Genomic DNA, 20,787 nt, shown 5'->3' with positions numbered 1-20,787 from the left:
GTAGAGGGGTAGAGCGCGCGCGCGCGTGTGTGTGTGTGTGTGTGTGTGTGTGTGTGTGTGTGTGTGTGTGTGTGTGTGTGTGTGTGTGTGTGTGTGTGTGTGAGTGTGAGTGTGAGTGTGAGTGTGAGTGTGAGTGTGAGTGTGTGTGTGTGTGTGTGTGTGTGAGTGTGTGAGAGACCTTGGTGAGGGGGTATTCTGGGAGGTGTTGGTGGGGGAAGTGACCGGGCTGGACCAGCTGGCTGGAGATCTAGGGGTGTGGCGCGTCAGAGGGCTGCCCATTGGTGCCTAAGGACGGGATAAAAACAACACAATAAAAAAGTTACGTTAGAAAAATTTTGGTTTAATGATTGACAACTATAGCAATATAGTAATGTGCGTGTCTGAAATACTCCCTCCCTCTTGTGTGAACTGACCAGTAGGTAGGTAGGAGGGTGTGTGTGTGTGTGTGTGGGGTGTGTGTGTGTGGGTGTTTTACCTGTGCAACATTGCCAGTGTTCTTCAGATGGTTTTGAAGCAGCTTGGTGGCTCCGTCCTGAAAGGTTTTGGGCAGAGCTGCCAGCAGCATGGTGAACTCTGGAGTGTTGAGCTGGAACAACGAGATTAGCACAGACTGGGCTGCCTGTAAAAAACAAAATACTATTGGTTAGAAAGACTTTTGAAAGACATTCCACTGACTTTCCTGCATTTGTGTGTATTAGTAAATCAAAGGGTTCTTTCCAATAACAGGAGAATCAACTGTAGGAATAAAGTATGTTCATCTCCAAACTATCAGGTTTGTATGTCAGTACCTTTCTGACGTCAGAGCTCTTGGGTTCAGTTGTCCAGGTGATGATGCGGGAGACGGCCAGCCGAGTCTCACTGGAGTTCACGAAGTCTGGAGCTTCCATCTGTATCGCCAGAGTCTCAATATACTTCAGAATGGCCACCTTCACCTGCAACACACATTTATAAAAATCATCAGTATGTTGGGTGAACACAAAGACACAGCATGGCCAATATTCACCCGAAAAAACACAAATACAGTCATAGCAAAACTTCAAACACAAGCCTGAAAAAGTGACCACACACGTCAGCATGTACAACCACGGCAGACTGTGCAACTCTTGCAGGTCTGAAAATCGAATGATCTGATGAATCAGTTAGAGAAGATCAAAGTGCATTCAAGGTCATGCTTTAGGAAAACAAAATCAATCAAAAAGAAAAGCAAATGACAGATGACAAAAACCAAAGGAACTATTTAATGCAAACATTCACCGCTGGCTCCAAAACGCCACAACAACTGACTCCTGCCCTGATTTTCCTCCATCTCTCTCCCCTTCTCCGTCTCTCTACATTATGCACCTCAAGGACCAGAATTTCCTCCAAATCACTTAGCAGCACCGTGCGCGCCATATAATTGCTCCCCCCGGAGCGCACTGACCTGGGAGGACTGGCTCCAGGCTGCGGCCTGCTCGTCTAGAGAGCAGGCATGGCGCCGCGCTCTGGGGGGGAACAATTTTACCCCGGACCCTCCCCTGCCTCGCCCACAACACGAGCTCCGTACAGGCTTCAGAGAGAGAGAGGAGAAGCACCGCGTCAATCAGACAGAAAGGGAGACAGGGACAGGGAAGGGCAGGGAGAGACAAGAGAGGAAACGGAAGAGGAAGGAGGAGGGAGCAGAGAGTATAAGAGGAGTAAAAAGATTGGAAGGTAGGCTTGGGCGTCATTTAAATTTTACAATATTCTGAAAATCTGGTAGTACACACTGTAATTGTCATATGATGGCAGCAAAGAGCTGTGATGCCAAATTAACCGACATGAATCAGTGAGTTATGAAGCTTCATGCAACTGTTCAAAAGCTGGATAATGGCCACTACATTACTGAAATACTCTACGTTGTAACACCTTTTCATGTCTACACTTTTATCATGGTCCAAGGAAAGTGCATGAGCTGATCTTGCAAGTCACCTCTGTTATTTGCATTTTTGATATATTTCTCTGGAACTTAAATTGAGGAACTGTTTTAAGGTAAAATAACCAAATGGGAGTTTTGCTTTTTGGAATTGCGTACCATAAAAATCGAGTTACTTCAAAACGTTTGCAAACAATCCTGTAAATCCAAGATTGTCATGAAGCAGTCGTGCTCACTGATTTGCAAACCACAAACATATTTCTGGGGCTAGGGATAATGTCCTTAAATGTCTTGTTTTGTCCGCAAGCCAAATTTATTAAATGTACATATGTCATAGAGGAGTAAAGAAGCTTGAATCAGAGAATCTTAATTTCTTCCTTTTTTAAAAAAATTACTCAAACCAATGAAACCATTATCAACAAAGTTGCCCGTTAATTTAATAGTTGACAACTAATCCATTAATCGATGCAGCTTTACATATTTATACTGTCTCATGGTATATATATATCGTCACATTGCCCTACCCTAGCCTGTGATGTGAGCTGTGAGGTCCTGAACAGAGAATTTAAAATAATTTTTCTTCAGGCCACACAGCAAGTCCACTTCCTACTGCATGTCAAATGAAGGGTGAGTAAATTTATATTTGGGGCAGGAGGGTGAAATTTTGGTGCTGACAATATCTTTCATTCCCAAGCCTACCTGGAAGGCAAAGGAAGAGGGAGACTGACAGGAATGAAAAAGTGGTGAGAATGTGGTGAAACATCAGGCAGGAAAAGGTGTGGGAGGGGGCAGAGCGAGAAAGAAATAAAGAGGTAATGAGGACGAGGAGTGAGGGATGAAGAAGCAGAAATTGCTTGTCAACCGTCGTAAGGACAGTTGGGAGAGGTGATACTGGTGAGGCAAGAAGTTGCTTTAACAGAAGGATTAGTGAGAGAGAGGAAAGTACAAGACAATGGATAAGGAGGAGTGTCCACATCAATGGCTATCCAATCACAGCCCAGGATTCAGGGTTTTTTTGTTTGTATTTTTTGAGAGGCAGCACCAGCATGGGCAGGTATGAGGTCATATCAGTACAGCAGTTACCATGGTTACACAGTTCCCTAGTTTCAAGCCTCATGTCCATCCTCCCCTCCCGTATGCAGACCTTCACACAGGCAGCTCTCTTTCTCGTGGACACACACACACACAAACTATTTACCTTGAGGTTGGGTGTCTGTGTCTGGTCCACAGTGAATCGCATGAGAATAGTAAACTGGAGGTCGTTGGGGAAAGACTCTCTGTCAGAGAAGAAAGAAATTCAAATTAAACCTCCAGTGCACACAGAAACACATCAAGAGCAAAAGGATCTCGACAGGTTAAGATAAATGAGTGTATAACTACAAAAGTCAGAGGTAAAAGGATGGCTTGTGTTCCTTTCTCTTGCTAAAACCACCATTTGTGCATGTACGAAAACACGAGAGAAAAACGAAGCATCGGGCCTCATGCAAGAACATTTTTGTATTTTTTTCTGAACTGACTCATGCTTTTTTTTCGTTTGTATAACTGTAAATGACGTGTAAACATGATGAGTGCCTTCTGTGGGTAAATGAGCACGTGTTCATGAGAATTGTAAATTAGCATAATACCGTATAAGGCTGCGCGAGTTTGGAGACTGAAGTCCTGCGGACATCCTTAAAGGAAAGTATATCCTTTTTAACAGTGTCAGCAGTGGAGTTGGGTGAAAATGGTTGTATTCGTGTGTCTGTCTGCAGAGTTACAGCTCTAAAAAGTTTCACATTTGCAGAAGCACAGCCCGATGTAAACTAAACCACGACAACAACAACCATTAATCTGTCTCTGCCAATATATCAGCTTGCTGTCACTCTATTACAAGGGCCCAATGCGCTAATCCAAAAGATTACACTGCCAGCTGACCTTATTATATTCAGAGACAAATTAAACAGTGCATCATCTAAGTTGTTTTGCAGTGCGAGATGTTCATATTGATAATGTGGCGTTATAGCATTAATAACCAATTCAAATGAATGATTATATTGTTATGTAGGTTATTACGCCCTATCGTTATTAGGTTATATGAATACATTTAGAATTATATTTTAATTCTAACTCCAGAGTCAAACTGGACAATGTCAACATAATTTATGAAGTGTAATTTATATAGGATTGCTTCAAAATTACATTCCATTAGTGAAAATATAGGTAGGGAAAACAGCTGACTAATTCCACTTGACTCCTGCTTCAGGACTGGACCAAATTGTGTTCTTACCTAAGAGAAAATTCTAAATACAAGAAAACTGGTGAAAGTTCTCCAAAATCACTTGTACAAGCCACTTCTGTAAATCTGTTTGTATGAGTGGTTCTTGCATGAGGCCCAATGATCCTCAGAGGCCTATCTATTCTTTTATATGTAAACAAATAATCTAAGAGCAAACTAGCATTTAAGAGCTTTCAAAAACATCTCAAAGGCTTCTTGAGATGTAACTGAGAGCTTTGAAAAGCTGACCTTGGAGCTTAAATAATTTTGTTACACTTACTATTCCCAAAGGCCAAGAGTGAACTTTCATGCTCAAATATAAATTTTACTACATACTTATGTTACCCATGGGTCAACAACCTACATGCCCTAATGTCAGTCTATATAGCGTGACACCTACCGTGTGACATCCAGGGCTCTCTGAACTTTGGCCTGTACGGAGCCCAGCAGGTCAGCTCCCATCTTCTTCAACAGCTGTGTGAGCAGGACGAACAACCAGTCCTGCAGATCCTCCTTATGGACATGGATGAAATCTACCAGTGTCTCCAGGAACATGCTGAACACCTACACACACACACAGAGTTTGGGTCAGACTCACTCATTCACTCAACAATTCACGTTTCATGCACACATGCAAGTAGTCATGTATTTAGAGGATAAAGTTATAGCATCATGTGAGAGTAGCATTAGTTCCCATTGTGAAGTTAGTGGTTATTATCATTGCAGCAGCCCACCTTCATTCCCAATCACCAGTTAAACTTAAATCACCCAAATTAATAATAATCATATTAATATTAGAAGACAACCACAATGAGACAGTTAATTACTTGGCAAGAATTAACACCAATCAGACTGCATGGTGACCGTCTCTACATGCCAGTGGTTGATTTCAGCAGGACAGTATCGTTACAGGCAACATTATGTGAGGAGGGTTAGTGACTGTTACGTTGTTGCCCTGATAAAGGGTTATCCAATCAGATGAATCTATCCAAACACAATGTACAAGCACAGTAACACTGATTGGCCAAACTTACTCTCTACAGAGAGTTCCAGAGGGTGGCATGGGGGAGAGAGAGACACATCTGTTAGCATCCTGACAGAGAACACCCAAGTGTTCGTTCAACAATCTTGACTTTCAATCCAACATTCGCAAAATGGACAAAAAAAGACCAACAACATCTTGAAAAAACGTGAAGTGATGTTTTGTGCACACTAGGAAAAAAAAACTGAGAACTGAAAGATATCTTGAAAAACATGGGAGATGAGAAAGAAGAAGTGGGGATAGAGAGATGAAGGCAGAATCCACGGTGAGATGCAGTACCTTGAAAGAGGCTGAGCTTATACTGGATTCTGCTGTGCCGTACACCCTGCCGGAGTCTCGCTGAAATTCATCAAATCGTCAAATGTCAAACGAGGGGAAAGGGGGGGGGGGGGGCTCACACACCTTACGACATGTGTGAGGCAACGGGCACTCAAAAATGCCGAAAGAAAAGTGGCAGTGTTAGAGAGGGCGAACCGCAGCTGGTTAGACGGAGACAGGAGCTGCCAGCCCAAACATGTGCGTGTATATTCACGTGCGTCTGAGTGTGTGTGCGGTCAGTGTCGTCGCTGCAGACTGCAGGGAGGGGCGGAAGAGAGGGAGTGGCAGTGAATGCAGTGAGCACAGCATTTGGCTGATGAACAGTGATAGAGGAACACCACAGGACGGCGGAGAGTGTGAGGTCACACGCAGGCATGGCATGCCATTAGAAAACTGTCGCACACTCTGCATGCCTGTGTTTATGTTTGAGTGTGTATATCCGTGTGTGTACATCGGAGAACAGGTTTTGACCCGTTTATCATGTCTTTATCTCTAAACGTATTCAAAATACTTTATTTAACAATACTGACTCCTAAAATGTGTCTGTGTGAATTAACAAGCAGGGCCTTGTCTTTGTTTTGGCAGAATCCGGTACAGTGAAGGATGGCGGGATAAACAAAGTATGGGGAACCAAAATAGAAATCAAAGTGGGTGAATCATGGATCTATTTGAAATGATATTGTAAATGAGTGCTGTGCGTCTTTGTGTGAGCACTTGCGCTTCATGCATTCATACCTTACTGTGAGGGTCAGCAAACATCCTGGTGAAGATTTCACACAGCCTCTTCAACTCCACCCGACTGCACATCAAAACAACAAACTAACACAGTTAGGTGAAAATCAACAATCATTTTATCTCTTGGAAAACACATTTGCCTGTTCTGCTGCTGACCTGAGGGTGCGTTGGTTCTTGAGCAGCGCCTGAAGGCCCAGCAGCCCCTCCTTCCTCTCTGACCAATTGGCACTGGCACAGCGGTTCAGCACCTGACAGGAACCAGAAAAAGGCCTGTTGAGACTTCTATACAGCGGGAAGTAATGATATTAAGAAAAGTTGAGCTTGATACTGAGGTGAAATGGTTTCCTGGTTTTTCAGATTTAGAGGATAGAAACATTTACATCAGAACAAGTGTGGAACTGAACTCCAATATCAAAGACTGTATGAATCTCAGTGATCCAGTTCCTTCACTAATGGCACAGATTTCCTCACTGCCCCAAACCAAAACCAAATTTCCCTGAACTGTTACCAGACTTGTGTGTTTATTAGGGATGGGGATTGTTCATTTTTATTGACACTGATACCCTTATTGAGACAGCTTAATGATCCGATTCTTTATTGATACTTTACTATTATTTGGTGACTGTTATTTGGCAAGAGCAGACCCAACGGGCATGAGGTGGGCCTGCACGGTATGAGAAAAATATTCAATGTGCGATAACATTGTTTGAAATGACATATGACTTGCAATAAATAAACACATAATGAAGTGTGCATATTAACGCTAACCTCGGCTACGTCTTCTGTCTGTCTCATGTACGTGGGGATGGCTCCTCCGTTCCTGGAGCTGTAGGATCTCTCCGAACAGGCGCTTGATGCATCACTATTAGCGTCATCATCGGAGTACATGCTGTAGTTCTCGTACCGCCGCCGTGCTGGCTTCTTCTGTAGGTGAAGGACAGGAGAAGTGGAAAGGACATGAAATTAAAATGAAAGTGAAGACGGAGTAATAACAAGGCACAGGCAGAAAACATGCTCACTCACACACCTAGCTTGACGGAACACAACACAGCTAAACGCACACACACAGGACACACAGGTAAGAGGCGGGGGAAGAAGCTGACCTTGGACCGCATGTCTCCCAACAGCTGACAGCATTAAACAGAGGTAGAACCAGGGTTAGTTAACACACACACACTCCAGGAGGTGTGCGCTGCATATGGTGACAGCTTACTGAAATGTGCAAAGAGTGGTTATGCGTTTTTTTATGTATATGTGTTGGGGTAGTGTATGTGTTTTCATACCAGTGCATCTGCGAGAGCCTCTTCTACGTCGGAGCCCGTGTTGAGGACCCTCATGGCACTGACTGAGGAAGAGAGACGACTGGACTGACTGATGCCAAAACCTGATCCTGTAGAGAGTCAGACGGAGTGGGAGGAAGAGGGACAGCAGGAAAGCAAACGTTAGACTTGAGACCTGAAATTGCTAACCCCATTCTCTCACTCATCGAGGTGGTTCTCATTTGTCCACTGATGATCCAGTCATCCTCCATCTTTCTCCTCATCATCCATTCTGACATTTCCTCAAACCACACACACACGCTACATTTCCTTTCATGAGTCGAGCCTGTAAGTCGATATGATGACTTGTTAGGTGACACTGCAGGTGCCACTGGGGGAGAAAGAATGATCGACAGAAAACACAGGTGTGTGTGTTGGTGTTTCTGCAGAGAGGGGCAAGGGCAAATAAAGAAAACAAATGGTAAAACTGGCAGAATGGTTGTCAACTGGCAACTGAACAGGCGGAAACATGCGATTCCACTGGAGGGTGTCGACATCCTGGAGCTGAAGGTAAAAAACAAACACACAAAAAAAAACTGAGGCTGATGGACAAGAAAAGAAACAGGATGACACATAATACAGGAGAAGATGCGTGGCACACGAGAGAACAATAAAAAAAACAAACAAACAAAAAAAAAAACGGCGCAAACAGAAATTGAGGCGAAGTGGGTGGGTGAGGTACGGAGAAATAGATGTACTCAGCCTTCACCTGCTGCCCCAAAAGTATCAGGTGTGTGGAGAGCTCCGGTGGAGCGAGAGTAGCTCCGCGTTGCTGCAACCAAGATTAAAAACACACAGAGTTTAACACTCGCGCGCGCGCGCACACACACACACACACACACACCCCTAGAGTAGAAAGAAAGGACGAAAAACATGCAAGTGATTTCTTTTTCTTTTTTTTAATTCACCCTCAACTTTCTAAACGATTGACATTTTAATGTTTTTAGTTTAAATCAGACACTACAAAAGCCTACAGTACTTTGGTTTGAGCTAACTTTAAGAAAAGAAAGATTTCTCTTCTCCTTCGATGTCTTATCGTCTCATCCCTCCTGTGTATCTGTCCACTACTGCTACTCACCAAGGGGCGTGAAGGAGCGTACAGGGCTGGTGTCCCGGCTGCTCTCCCTGCTGGCCTCTCTGCTGCAGCCCTGACTCATACTGGGCCGAGGGATACGACTGCCCCGAGCTAACGGCGCCGGTTACAACACCGCACCGAAAAGATGAGGGGGACACGGGTGAAGGAAGAGCAGCGGAGGGAAGAAAAGTGGTAGGTAAGAACACAAAGGAGAAGGGACATGAAGACGACAACAAAAAGACAAAAGAAGAAAGACAAACATGAGTAGTGACAAAGAAGAGAGAGGGGAAGGAACATGGATAAAGACATAAATAAGACAGAACAGGCAAAAGTGACAAACTGACAGGAACAACAAAGAATATGAGGACAGGTCTACTGGCCCTGAGGGAGCATCTCAACAGCAAGAACAAGAAGTCACCTCAGAGGACTGAGATTAGGACTGCAACTAAGTTATTTTCATGAACAATTAGCAATTGGAGCAATTATAGTCTTGATTAGGGCGGCAACTAGAGATCGTCATTATTGATGAATCAATCGATTAGCTTTATGGTTTACAGTGTAGTCATTTGGTCTATAAAATAGTCCTCAAGAGTCCTCAAATGTCCTGTTTTGTCCGTCAAACAGAACAAAATCCAACGATATTATGTTTACAATGATAGTAAATAATAAAATGGGAGAGGCTAGAATTAGAAAATGTTTGGCATTTGTTTATCAGATTACTTAAAGGTGACCCAATATGCTTTTCAATATTTTCTATCATATCTATAATGTTAGAATGTCAGAAGTTCATGTTAAACATGGCCAAAGCTTCAAATAATGAGGTAAACATAGTCACATAACTACAATATAGGGCTGGAAATGTGGTAGAATAGGTCACCTTTAAATGATGAATCACTGAAATAGAAGGAGATAAACTGACTAATCGTTTCAGCTCGTTCATCAAAAGTTTTCCAAAGAGCCCTAGGTGAAGTCATTGCCTGATTTGTGCAAAATATGAGTTTACTACCAAAGTTCACAGCAAAAATTCACATTTTAGAAGCTGGAACCTGTGAATTTTGGGCATATTAGCTTAAAACAAACAAATTTCGATGAACAATTACATCGATTATCCGAATTGCTGCACATTAATTTACTCTTGATCGACTAATTGTTACAGCTCCAGATGAGATGCACCTAAAAGAAGCACAGGACTGCTGGACTCAAACGGTCCAATAATCACAAACACTCAGGCGATCTCCCTGTGTCTCACACACAAACACACAGAATAGAAAAGGAAGCGATATGAGATGAGTATAGCGATCGAGGGGGGTGAGCGAGGGGAGAATCTGCGTTTTTCATCCAGTAGCATCGCAATCATCTTGTATTGCTTTGTTCATCAGCTTCAGCATCTACCCAGCCAATCAGGGTTAATCAGCCTACCAAAGGGTTACAATGCCCTGATGATGCTTCGCTGATCCTGCTAGGAGGTTCATTCGCTGGTTAGTAAAGAGAGGGAGGAGGTACGTTTATAATGCGTGGACATCTGCTGATCACAGGCACCCATCACCACAACAACACAGCCATAAAGCCAGAGACAGGTTAGAGGGACGGGTTCTATGATGCTCAGGCGGTGAGCAACAGCTTGATGGAGGGGTGGGGAAGATGGGGGAGATTGTGAGATTTGTTGTGATGGATAGAGATTTAGAATGATTTTAAGATGAGGATGAGAATAGACTGAGGTAAAGAGATGGACAGCAGGATGGTCTGGGTCGAGGTCTGAGCCTTACCTCCTCGGCTCGCTCCGTTGTAGATGGAACTAATGCTGGAAGGAGCTAGACGACAGAAGCAGCAGGGGCAGGAAGAGAAGGACAGGGAGAAGAACAGAGGAGGAAAAGGTAGAGACGGAGCAGGAGGGGGAGAAAAGTTCAGCTGAGATCCAAAAATACATGGACGACTGGCTGTAGTGTGTGATGTTTGTAAGATATCACTGAGGGTCTAAATCATTGGCAAGCTGCGTTTTTAAAAACAAAACCTTTGAGTAGTTGTAAAAAAAAACAAAACAAAAAAAAAAAACAATACACGGAGCAGAAAGACAAATATATTATGGATGAACTTTCATTATTCAGTTGTAATGAACGAAATATAAACAAGGCTTCCCGTTATGAAACTATAATGGTTTACTTACCAACAGACAGGCGGGTGGGGGAGGAGTCTCTGGAGCAGCCCTGGCTGCGGGGGATGCGGCTACGTCTGTGTCCGTCCCCAGCCAGCACCCTGTGGGCCCCTGAGCTCATGGTGCTCAGGGCCGTACTCGTCAGTACACGACCCGGGGAGCCGCTCCGACTGCCAGCTTCAGAGAGACGCAGAGAAGGAAGAGGACAAAATACAAAGTAAAAATCAGAGTCTTACCCAGGCAACACATGGCATTTTAACAGTTAAAGTTACAGAGAAACTTAACCAATCCTCCTTTAAAGTAAGGATCTTATTTTTAAAAATGGCAACTACCTCTGTACATATACTACTGACAAAGACAGCTGCTACTGCCCTCCACTTAGTGGCACTAGTCTCCAAGCATGTTTTGGCAAATGTCTTAACATACAGTATGAACATCAAAAATAGAAAGAACTAAATGGCAAACAGTGTTGGATGTCATTGGAAAGAGGATTCTTTGGGCTAGGAGAGTTGAAACCCACACCAAGAGAAAGTGCATTTTAATCTAAACAATGCCTTTTGTTTGGAAGTGTAATAAAAACAAAATAAATACAATATATTAAAACTGACAACATGACAATTTTAGAGACAACGCTCCTGTCTTTTGGAAGATACAGGAGAATACTATGAAAATATGATAAGAAAGGTCTATATTTCTCCTCCCCATGACATCCTGTCTCCAAATGCAAAACCCACAGTGTGTGTCAAACTCTACAATGACTCACATTTCTATCAACCTGAAGACAAACAGTTGAGGAGAAGCTGCTCTGCAGTGCTGAATATGAAGTGCAAGAACAGGCTTTTGGGGAACAAGCTCCATGAAGCTGGACTGTGACTGATTTCAACATGACTGAAAATGAGCACGTAGACCAGACTCAATCTCACTCTCTCGCTCTCATTGACACACAAAAAGCCAACTAAAGCCACACACACAAAGTCTGTTTCTAGGTACGACTACCTAGTGACACAGAGCTAATTAAATACATCTAAATGACAGGCAAAAAGCTAAATAGGGATTGTTGTGGTATTTTGGGGGAATCTTGAGTACCACTTATAACTTAGACTATGGTTGTTGCTGATACTTTTAATCAAGTAAAGACAAAAAAGTATATAAGTGGAACTACTCTGACCTCTTGAGAGTATTTCTAGTATTTCTTGTCATCTCTCTCCTCCTTTCTTCCCTTATCTCCTTATATTTATGGATACACAAAGCTAATGTTGATTCTACAAATGGCAGTGAGGGTTAGAAAAACTTTTTGTTTTACAAACTGTTGCTAAGATGATCAGAACGATTTGCTTGGGATCTAAAAATAAGATAGATAAAGGCTGTCTTTTTACAGGTGACAAAACATCGTCTTCTCAATCTTTAGGCTACATCCAGGCACACATGTGAGTGCAGAAACACAAGGCTCCCAAAGCAGTGTGATTAGCATGATCATAGAACAGCCACATTAACGGTCTGTGAATACAAATCCCAGCATGCCTCAGCTCGAGTGAGAGGAGCCTTAAGTGACCTTTCTGAGTGCACGTGAAGGAGGGAGAAGTCAGTGCAACAGAGGAAAGGCAGTAAAGATAAAGAGAGCGGGTAAAAAAAAAAAAAAAGAAGTAGCGTTGTAATCTTACCACCAACAGGGTTAGCAGACTGAGATCCTGAGCCATTAAGCCCATTGGTTGGGAGGAGGGGGAAGCAGAGGCGAGGGGGAAGGAACAGCAGATTAAACCAGATGAATTATGAGTGTTAGCGCAAAAAAATGGGAGTCAGAACAAAGAGTACGATGGGAGCGCATCCTGGTGTTCCATATAAAGAATGAAGACGAGGCTGAAGCAAATCCATGTATTGAAGAGAAAACAACTATTTGAACATGTGTTGCTAAAAACAAACACACACACTGGACCAGCTGCAGATGAGAGCCTGGGAAAAGCAGTGCATGTTGGGAAACAGCTGGCATACGTATGAAGCAAAGCCAGTTCACAATGAGGAAAAGAAAATGCCTCAAAGTAAATATGCTTAACAATATCCATACACTCAATCTCTCACGCACAAACACACAAATATTTCTCAGCCTCTGTTCAGCTGCCATTTCCTCTGTTTCTGTTAGTCTGTTGTTCTGAGATTTATTCTTTTATCTAGATGTCCAGATATGATTGGTGCACTGGGCTTAGGTCCAATCACTGTTCAGCACCAAAGCCATCACGCTAATAAGCGGCTTGAGTTCCTTCATGAAGTTTTTTTAATGACCTAAAATGACAGCCAGAGCCAGGCTAGAGCAGCCGAAATAAACTGTCCACCACACCATCCTCAGTGATGAGACACAGCATGCACAGGAAAACACACCCCCACTCATTTCCTCTTTACACAACACACCTTGGTCAGAATGAGAGCAATAGCAGGTGGGCCACCATTCCCACAGACAGACACACACACACACACACACACACACTCTGACACACAAACAGAATACCTGGTGTGCAATCGGATTCGTCGGAACCTGAAGGCACAAAAACATTTACATGGAGCTTATCGTCACCGTGAAGGCAGCAAGAACTCAAACTCCACAACAAGAGCCTGACAAACTACGAACACACTCCACACCAAGCAGCTCACACACCCCATTTTCTGTTGCAGTGTGTTTGTTGTGTTTGTATGTAAGTGGACTTAATACCCAGAATGTTTCACTCAAAGCTGGGTTTAAGTCATGCTGGGTGTTTCGGTGGGAGGGGATACATACGTTGCGACTGGGAGACCATCTTGGTGCGGCTGCGTCCTCGTGAATCCACCTGGCTGGACATGTTGCTGGCAGCTGACAAGGGCTGCTTGGTACGTACACGGCCTGTATGTATGTGGAGGTGGAAAAATAAGTTAAAGACACTAATGAAAACAGTGTCCACACACTGCTGTGCTTCCTATGCCAACACATCTAGGTGCAAACTGAGCAGCTGAATAAAGCGAGAACCTAAGAAGCACTACCAGCTGACGAAAAGCTACCGATACTGGAAGCTGCTGAACCAACGTCAGAGCCGAAACTAAACCAGGCGCACACACACAGATAAATACACCAGGGATGTTTCAGTGGATTAGGAACCAGTTTAGTTGTAGTAGTCAATTTTATTTATATAGCCCAATTTCACAAATCACAAACTTGCCTCAAGTGGCTTTACAATCTGTACAGCATTCGACACCTTCTGTCCTTAGACCCATGATTCAGATAAGGACAAACTCCCTCAAAAAACCTTTAACAGGGGAAAAAAATGGAAGAAACCTCAGGAAGAGAGCAACAGAGGAGGGATCCCTCTAACAGGACGGACAGACATGCAAAAGATGTCGTGTGTACAGATTAAATAGAGAAAATACGTCAAAGTACGTACTTCTGAAACCACTCATGACCAAAGTGGTTATTTATCTCTGCGTATTGATCCATTTGATAAAAATATCAGCCAAAATGTCGAGTCATTGTCAGACAACTCACTACATTCATTTCTGTCATTTTAGCTCCTACAGTGCACCATCTGATCCACTTGCAACTGCAATTTGTGTTTATGTGAATCCATTCTTTTAAAATACTTGTTCTTAATAAGAAAACAGTGACAGGGATCATTTAACTGCACTATTAATGTTGGATCTGTGATTCCAAGATTTAGAAACTTTTTATTTTAGAATTATATTGTTTAAAAAATAAAAGACTTTCAGTATATTGATTCCTGGTGGTTTCTCTGCTGACGACAACAAACTTGAAGTCTAGGTATGAATTCTGTCAACGTTCCCGACTAGAACATCCCTAAAACATGCTCCCACACACACATCCACCTAACTGCGATCTTACCATTGTCTGATCTGGTCCCTACAGACAGACACAGAAGGAGCAGGTTGTAAACAACACATTTCAGCTGACATGTGTATAATAGCAAAACAACAACACTTACTAAGTATCCTAATGAAACCTCAATAGCTGAATGATGCAGTTTAATGCAGGCATTGATGGTTAGACCATTTCTGTATTAAAACTAAGATTAAACTGTAGTAAAGCAGAAGATGTGTAATGATCCGTGATGTGCCGAGTAGGATGGTGACACAAAGGGGGGTTGAATGAAAGACTGACAGCAGGGGGCGCTGTGGCCACACACTGCAAAAAAGGAGTTAAATGGACTGGTGGACTGGAATGAAGTGTGGAAAGGGAAAAGAATAGAAAGAAAAAAGAAAAGCATGAGTAGGTTGTTGCTGTTGAAGCAGAGTGAGATGATCTTACCATCCGTTTTATCAGAGGCATCATCTTTAGAGGCAGAGAGAGAGAGAGAGAGAGGGGGTGGAAGAAATAAAATGGACAAAACGAAGGGAAACAAGGAGGAAAGGATTGATACAAATGATTAGAAAAAGTAAGCGATACAAAAGGAACCCAAGAAAGGGAAAATGAAAATTGAACAGAGTGTGTCAGTAACAAGTAAACACAAAATATTGAAAAGGAAGAAAGAATGTAAGAAAATAGAGGAGGGACAAGAGAAGAGAGGAGTGTGTATTAATTACAGAACATCTGTTTAACAGAGAACCATGCAGATGCAGTGGCAACACTGAAACAGAGAGAGAGACAAACCAACCAACACAGGGGACATTATTCAACTACAGAACATGCACACTGGGAATATTCATAAAAAAACACAAGCAGGATACATTAACAGGCAACAAGCAGGCAGCAGGGGAAAAGCACAGGAGCAGAGAGAAGAAAGGCCAGTCCAAGTGTGTGTGAGCATGTAGGTCCATCCCTTTACGCTGCTTTGTAGATGTGGTGAGTTTTCTTTTAAGTACGTCCTACTTCAACCTGTACTGTGCACTTTAGAAGCCCATCTTCTGAGCTGATCTGAGATGACTCTTCAGGTTGAGTCTCCATCTCTGCCTGACACCCTGCTGATCACATGCTGACCGATGTCTGCACTGCCTGATTAGTCATCCAACTTGACTGACGGGGCCCTTACCCAGTGAAGAGTAGGAGCCAGGGGGCAGACGCCCTGATGCCCTGGCCTGTCCGACGTTGCGGTGCTTAGCGACTGCTGCTGCGTTTACATCCACGTCACTACGGGAACGCTGCAGGGAGACCGACGACTGCCCACCCTTTGAACCCGCAGGGACTGATAGGACAGGAGGAGGAGGAGGAGGAGGAGGAGTGTGTTGGAGAAGGGATGGGAGGTGATGAAGGGATATATATACACACACACACACACATCACAAACACATGCAGGCACCACACTACACTGACAATACTTATACCATACAGAAATACACAAAAAGCCAGACACATATACGCATTATGTCTGCGCACATGTGTGTAGTAACATAAAAACATAACAGGATGTGGCTGTACGGCGCTGGACACAGGCGGATGTAAATGAGAATGATGGGATATGGCTCTGTAGGAGTTTGTCACAGTGTGCGTGTTCTCACAGGAGTGAGTGAGAATGTGATGTTTTTGTATGTGTGAGTGTCAGTGTTTTTGTGTGTTTTTGTGTGTGTGTGTGTGTGTGTGTGTGTGCGCGCATGTGCTTGACTCACCTCGCCCTGGAGCTGCTGACCATTTAGAAGTCAGAGGACGACTGACAGAAGAGAAAGAAAAGTAGGTCAGTGCACAACAAAACAACAACACACACACAAATATGTTGGATGCACACAAAAAATGTTTCTATGTTCTTTTTTTTTTTTACTCAATGACAAAATATAAACAGCTCAACAATTTTTCGTTGAAGTAGAAGTGAAGTGGAATTGCACTGCTTTCTATAAGCAGTGATCACCCCAAAAAGCTTAGTCCATCCACTTCAAATATAAACAAATATGCACTAAGGAGTAAAAGCGGGTGATTTAGAGAATGTGTGCTAATTCAGCTTCAACGTTGTCAACAATCACTGTTCTTTTATTGCTGAATACAGCAGGAGGAGAAAAGGAAACATAAACTGAGGAGATTTGATCCATGTACAGGAAATCCTACAGGGGTGTGTTGGTCCACAGATGGGGTCTTATAATAAGATTTCTCTCCTCTGGTTACTGCCAAAATGACATCTTATAGACTTAAAGTCAACCTAGAGGACTAAAGTGAACGGTGGAGGAGCAGTGCTGAGCGTTCATTACTTGAGGCTCTCTTGAGAGGAGGACGAGGAGCGGTCACTCTGGGGAAGTGAGGCTACGCTGCCAGAGCTCTTCAGGAAGGACTGAAGGGTCTTCTGGTACGACGGCTCCAAGGAGTTGTAGAGAGCGTCGGCCTCCCCTGGGAAGTGGTTCCTCAGACCCCAGTAGGCCCTAAAAGAGACAAGGAGGGAGGAAGAAAAGAGACACAGAGGAGGTCAAAGAGGAGCGATGAAGAGAGACAAATTGAAAAGAAAGAGGGAGAATAAAGATGGGGGAGGAGGGAGAAAGATTATGATGGAGGAGGCACAAGAGAAGAATGGAAGGGATTCAGACAGGAAAACGAGGTTGGTGAGGTATTTAACACTGCTTATTTTTCATATAATTTCATTTACAGAAATGCCTGTGTGTGAGTGTGTACGTGTCTTACTTGCGAGCCTCCACTCGGGCCTCTGAGTCTGCATCTCGAATTCCCTTCTTGATGCTCTCAACCAGAACAGCTGTGTGCCTGCAAGGGAGAGATACCAAGATACAAAAGGTACATAAGTGTGAACGTGTAGAAAATAGGTTTAAAATACCTTTTCTTCCTTTGTAAACCACACTAATGTGAATCCTGCACAGTTTGATTGACAGATTTGGCATTTCTGAGACAGCTGTGTTGAGCACATCTTTGCTCTGAACCAAGATGAAATCAACCCTCACCTCTCAAGAGAGTGGGTTTGCCATTCCTGTAGTAGATGGTCCAAGAAATCGTAACAGCGCCTGGAGATGACACATTTTTATCATCATAACAGCATCATCATAAGCGTTTTATGACATTACAGCTGTTTATTATTTTAGACCTGCTCATTGCCACACAAGGCTTTTATTTTAAACAATGTAGTGTGAACATCAGTGCCTTTGTTAATCTCACCTCCTAACAGCCACAGACTTGGATGTGCAGTTACTGGTTATCAGGGGGATTAGCCTGGGGACGTGGGTGTGCTGCAGAGAAGAAGGGAAGCACGCGAAGTGGACAAATAATCAGTAATCACACTACAGCAGAGTACAGAGTACAGTGACCAGTCATCAAGACTGTTGAAAGAATAGATGGGTGTTTGCAAAACTCACCCGTATGATGATGCGGATGGCTGAAACACCGGAGGTGGCCATGACTTTGGCACAGTTGGGGATGAGGTTGAACAGGACGGGAACGATGGCCTCCGCTCCATGGTCAAATTTATTCCCCAGCACTGATGAGAGGTAGCTACAAGAACACAAACAAATGTGTGTTATAAACACACAATCCAAACTGTGGTAAAGGTCGTAGTAAAGGTTCAGTGCAATCTCCCTAATGAGGCCTGTGTCTGAAACCACACATATTTATAGTGCCCTCAAAAAAGGTCAACAACGGAATGAAAAAAGCAATGAGTTTAATTTGACAGACGTGAAAATGACCATTGTGTGACTATGCAGCTGATATAAAACCAATGATCAATACGTGTCAAAAGTTTCACCTTACAGTTCCCTATAAAACGTCTGAGTGTCTGTTATACAGCAAGTAGTGAGTGAATTATTTTGGACACAGCCCAGAAGTTTGAGTTGTACAGGTTGTCCTGATTTTGTTTCCTCTCACTGTTCATCATGCTAACCCTAACAATGTATGAAGAGGAAAGCATAAAAAAGGTTCACAATTCATTTTGGATGTTTTATAACACATCCAGCAACTGGAAAAATTCAACCTTTCTTGCAGTATTTTGTATATTTTGTCATTACAAATGCACCCCCCAGTGACAGCAATATCTTAAACCAACACTCACGCCACAGTGATGCAGGCCTCTCGGACAACTTGGGAGCGCAGGTCTTTAGCTGATAGTTTGAAGGCTCCATCCAGTAACCGTAGGTGCTGGTAGAAACAGTCGTAGGTGGCTGCGCCCGCCACCAACAATGAGCGTATCTTCTTTAGCTGTAAAAGAAACAAACAACAAACATTACAAAGAAGGTAATTTTGTTGATATACGGTAACTGGAAAAAAAGGGAATCTGTTGGTGTTACTGACAGCGTTGGCTCTCTGGTCCCAGTCGTGTTTGTCATCAGAGCAGATCTCACGGATCTTATTCAGGTTGTCCTCAAGATCCCTCGCCGAGTAGATCTGCATAGACACAGTGAAGCAAAATAGGGGAGAAGGGAGGGAACAGAGCAAATATGTGAAGGACAAAAACAAATTCTCACACAGTCTAGTCTTGATTGCCTATATGGTTTGGTTATTAAATGGGTAGAAGGAGTGATGATTGTCTGCATTCATGCTCCTGTGTGTAGTGTACCTGGACAGTAGGGACATCTGTAAAGGCTTTAATGAAGTCCTCTTCATCAATCCCCCCGGCACTTTCCTTGGATACTAGAAAATCAGAGCACAGTCATTTAATATAATAATATGTGTGTGCATTTATGTTTTCTCCTGTGTTTGGTTTTGTGATTCTGGTTTAACACAAAAACACAAGCACTTTAGTCACTGGGCGCAGCCTGTGTTTCTAATAGACTTCCTGGCAGTAATGGGTATGTCAATCATATTTCTCTGGGCCCTGGATGCTGTGGATCAAACCTCCTACTGGGGAAGCAGAGAGAAGAGACAAAACAAAGGCAGCCCCCCAAAAATAAAATAAATAAATAAAAAGCGAGCGAGGAGGAGGAGGAGGGTGAGCAATCCACGAGGAAGAGAATATAAAAAAAGTGACACAGGTTAAAGACGTTCACAGGAGAGGAAGAGGCTGTAGACATGGTGGAGGAGAGTTGGGTATAAACAGAGAGAAAGGCAGTAGAAATATCTCTGGGGTTGGTTCCACTATCAGGCTGCACCACGAAGATATGTCATGTCAAAACTCGCCATGGCCCTCAAACAGCTGGAAACACCGATGTAGCACTATCCTCCATATTCTCTGGGACTAACATGGTGGCAGCCTGGCTATGAAACCCACCTAAGAGTGCTCAATCAGCATTTTCATCATTTCATCATTTTTATTGCCAGCTTTATGAAATGCATATTATCAGGGTGAGCAGTTATGGCTGCAATAATAATAAATATGTTGATAGCGGATATTTTCACAATTGGGAGAACTAACTTTGATACAAAAAACAACTATTTAATCATAACAAGCATTTACAAAAAGTAACGGTATTCAACCTAAAATTGTAAACAAAAAGTATTTTGTCGTGGGAAAAAGGTACCTCCATCCTTTCTGATGCCGCTTTAGACTTTTTGTCTGCCAGTTTTTGGCAAAATTGAAATATCTGTCAGTTGTTGCCAGAGTATGTGGGCGTACTGTCATCTAAATGCAAATGAAGACAATGGGGCCTCCCACCTCAGTTATCATGGAAACCAGTCTGATATGGCAGAATAAAAGCTAGAGACACTAACTCCCAAAAAATTTAAATTAAAAACAAACCAACAGAAAATGTTCGTAGAGGTTAACTCTTTGAAACAAGTGAGCAAATATCACATCTGAAAGGTTAAGTCACGTATTTTCCATTAAACTTAACATGGTTCTGAGCGATAAAATACCCAGCATGCCCTTGACTTTCAGCTCTAACAGCCGCTCCACGATCAATAACACTATAATGACCAGAGATCACTGTCTTGTGTTTCCAACAACACAGCAAAGTTCAAGTAGACAGACAGTTTGCTTGTAAAACACTTCCATCAACGAGTGTATGTGTGCATGTATATGTGACACTGCTGACACATCCATCAGCAGGTAGCAGGGCATCGAGAGAGAGAGATGGGGGAAAAATAAATACATGCAAAGACGAAGCAAACATAACACTACAGCTGGAAGAAGACTTGACAGAGAGGAAGAGGAACTCTCTCTCTCTCTCTCTCTCTC

General features: G+C 43.1%; 1 protein-coding gene across 1 annotated transcript in view; it reads right to left on the bottom strand.

Moving 5' to 3' along the window:
• Positions 1-20,787, bottom strand: part of clasp2 (cytoplasmic linker associated protein 2) — a gene marked incomplete in the record, with an annotated part of 61,975 nt that overhangs the window by 7,188 nt on the left and 34,000 nt on the right. Inside the window, 29 exon segments of the mRNA XM_046059422.1 lie at positions 179-285; positions 476-619; positions 789-932; positions 3,090-3,168; positions 4,546-4,709; positions 5,180-5,182; positions 5,467-5,526; positions 6,241-6,304; positions 6,397-6,488; positions 7,009-7,164; positions 7,344-7,367; positions 7,524-7,630; positions 8,269-8,331; positions 8,638-8,745; positions 10,401-10,445; positions 10,799-10,963; positions 12,448-12,474; positions 13,287-13,313; positions 13,554-13,655; positions 15,790-15,942; positions 16,364-16,404; positions 16,934-17,101; positions 17,358-17,435; positions 17,630-17,689; positions 17,841-17,911; positions 18,038-18,173; positions 18,727-18,872; positions 18,966-19,058; positions 19,231-19,304. Coding sequence (XP_045915378.1) covers positions 179-285; positions 476-619; positions 789-932; positions 3,090-3,168; positions 4,546-4,709; positions 5,180-5,182; positions 5,467-5,526; positions 6,241-6,304; positions 6,397-6,488; positions 7,009-7,164; positions 7,344-7,367; positions 7,524-7,630; positions 8,269-8,331; positions 8,638-8,745; positions 10,401-10,445; positions 10,799-10,963; positions 12,448-12,474; positions 13,287-13,313; positions 13,554-13,655; positions 15,790-15,942; positions 16,364-16,404; positions 16,934-17,101; positions 17,358-17,435; positions 17,630-17,689; positions 17,841-17,911; positions 18,038-18,173; positions 18,727-18,872; positions 18,966-19,058; positions 19,231-19,304 — 2,701 coding nt within the window.

This window comes from Micropterus dolomieu, linkage group LG09 (genome assembly GCF_021292245.1).
Source record: "Micropterus dolomieu isolate WLL.071019.BEF.003 ecotype Adirondacks linkage group LG09, ASM2129224v1, whole genome shotgun sequence".
NCBI lineage: Eukaryota > Metazoa > Chordata > Actinopteri > Centrarchiformes > Centrarchidae > Micropterus > Micropterus dolomieu.
The sequence above is the reverse complement of the archived record's forward strand: the minus strand, read 5'-3'. Positions and strand labels throughout refer to the sequence as shown.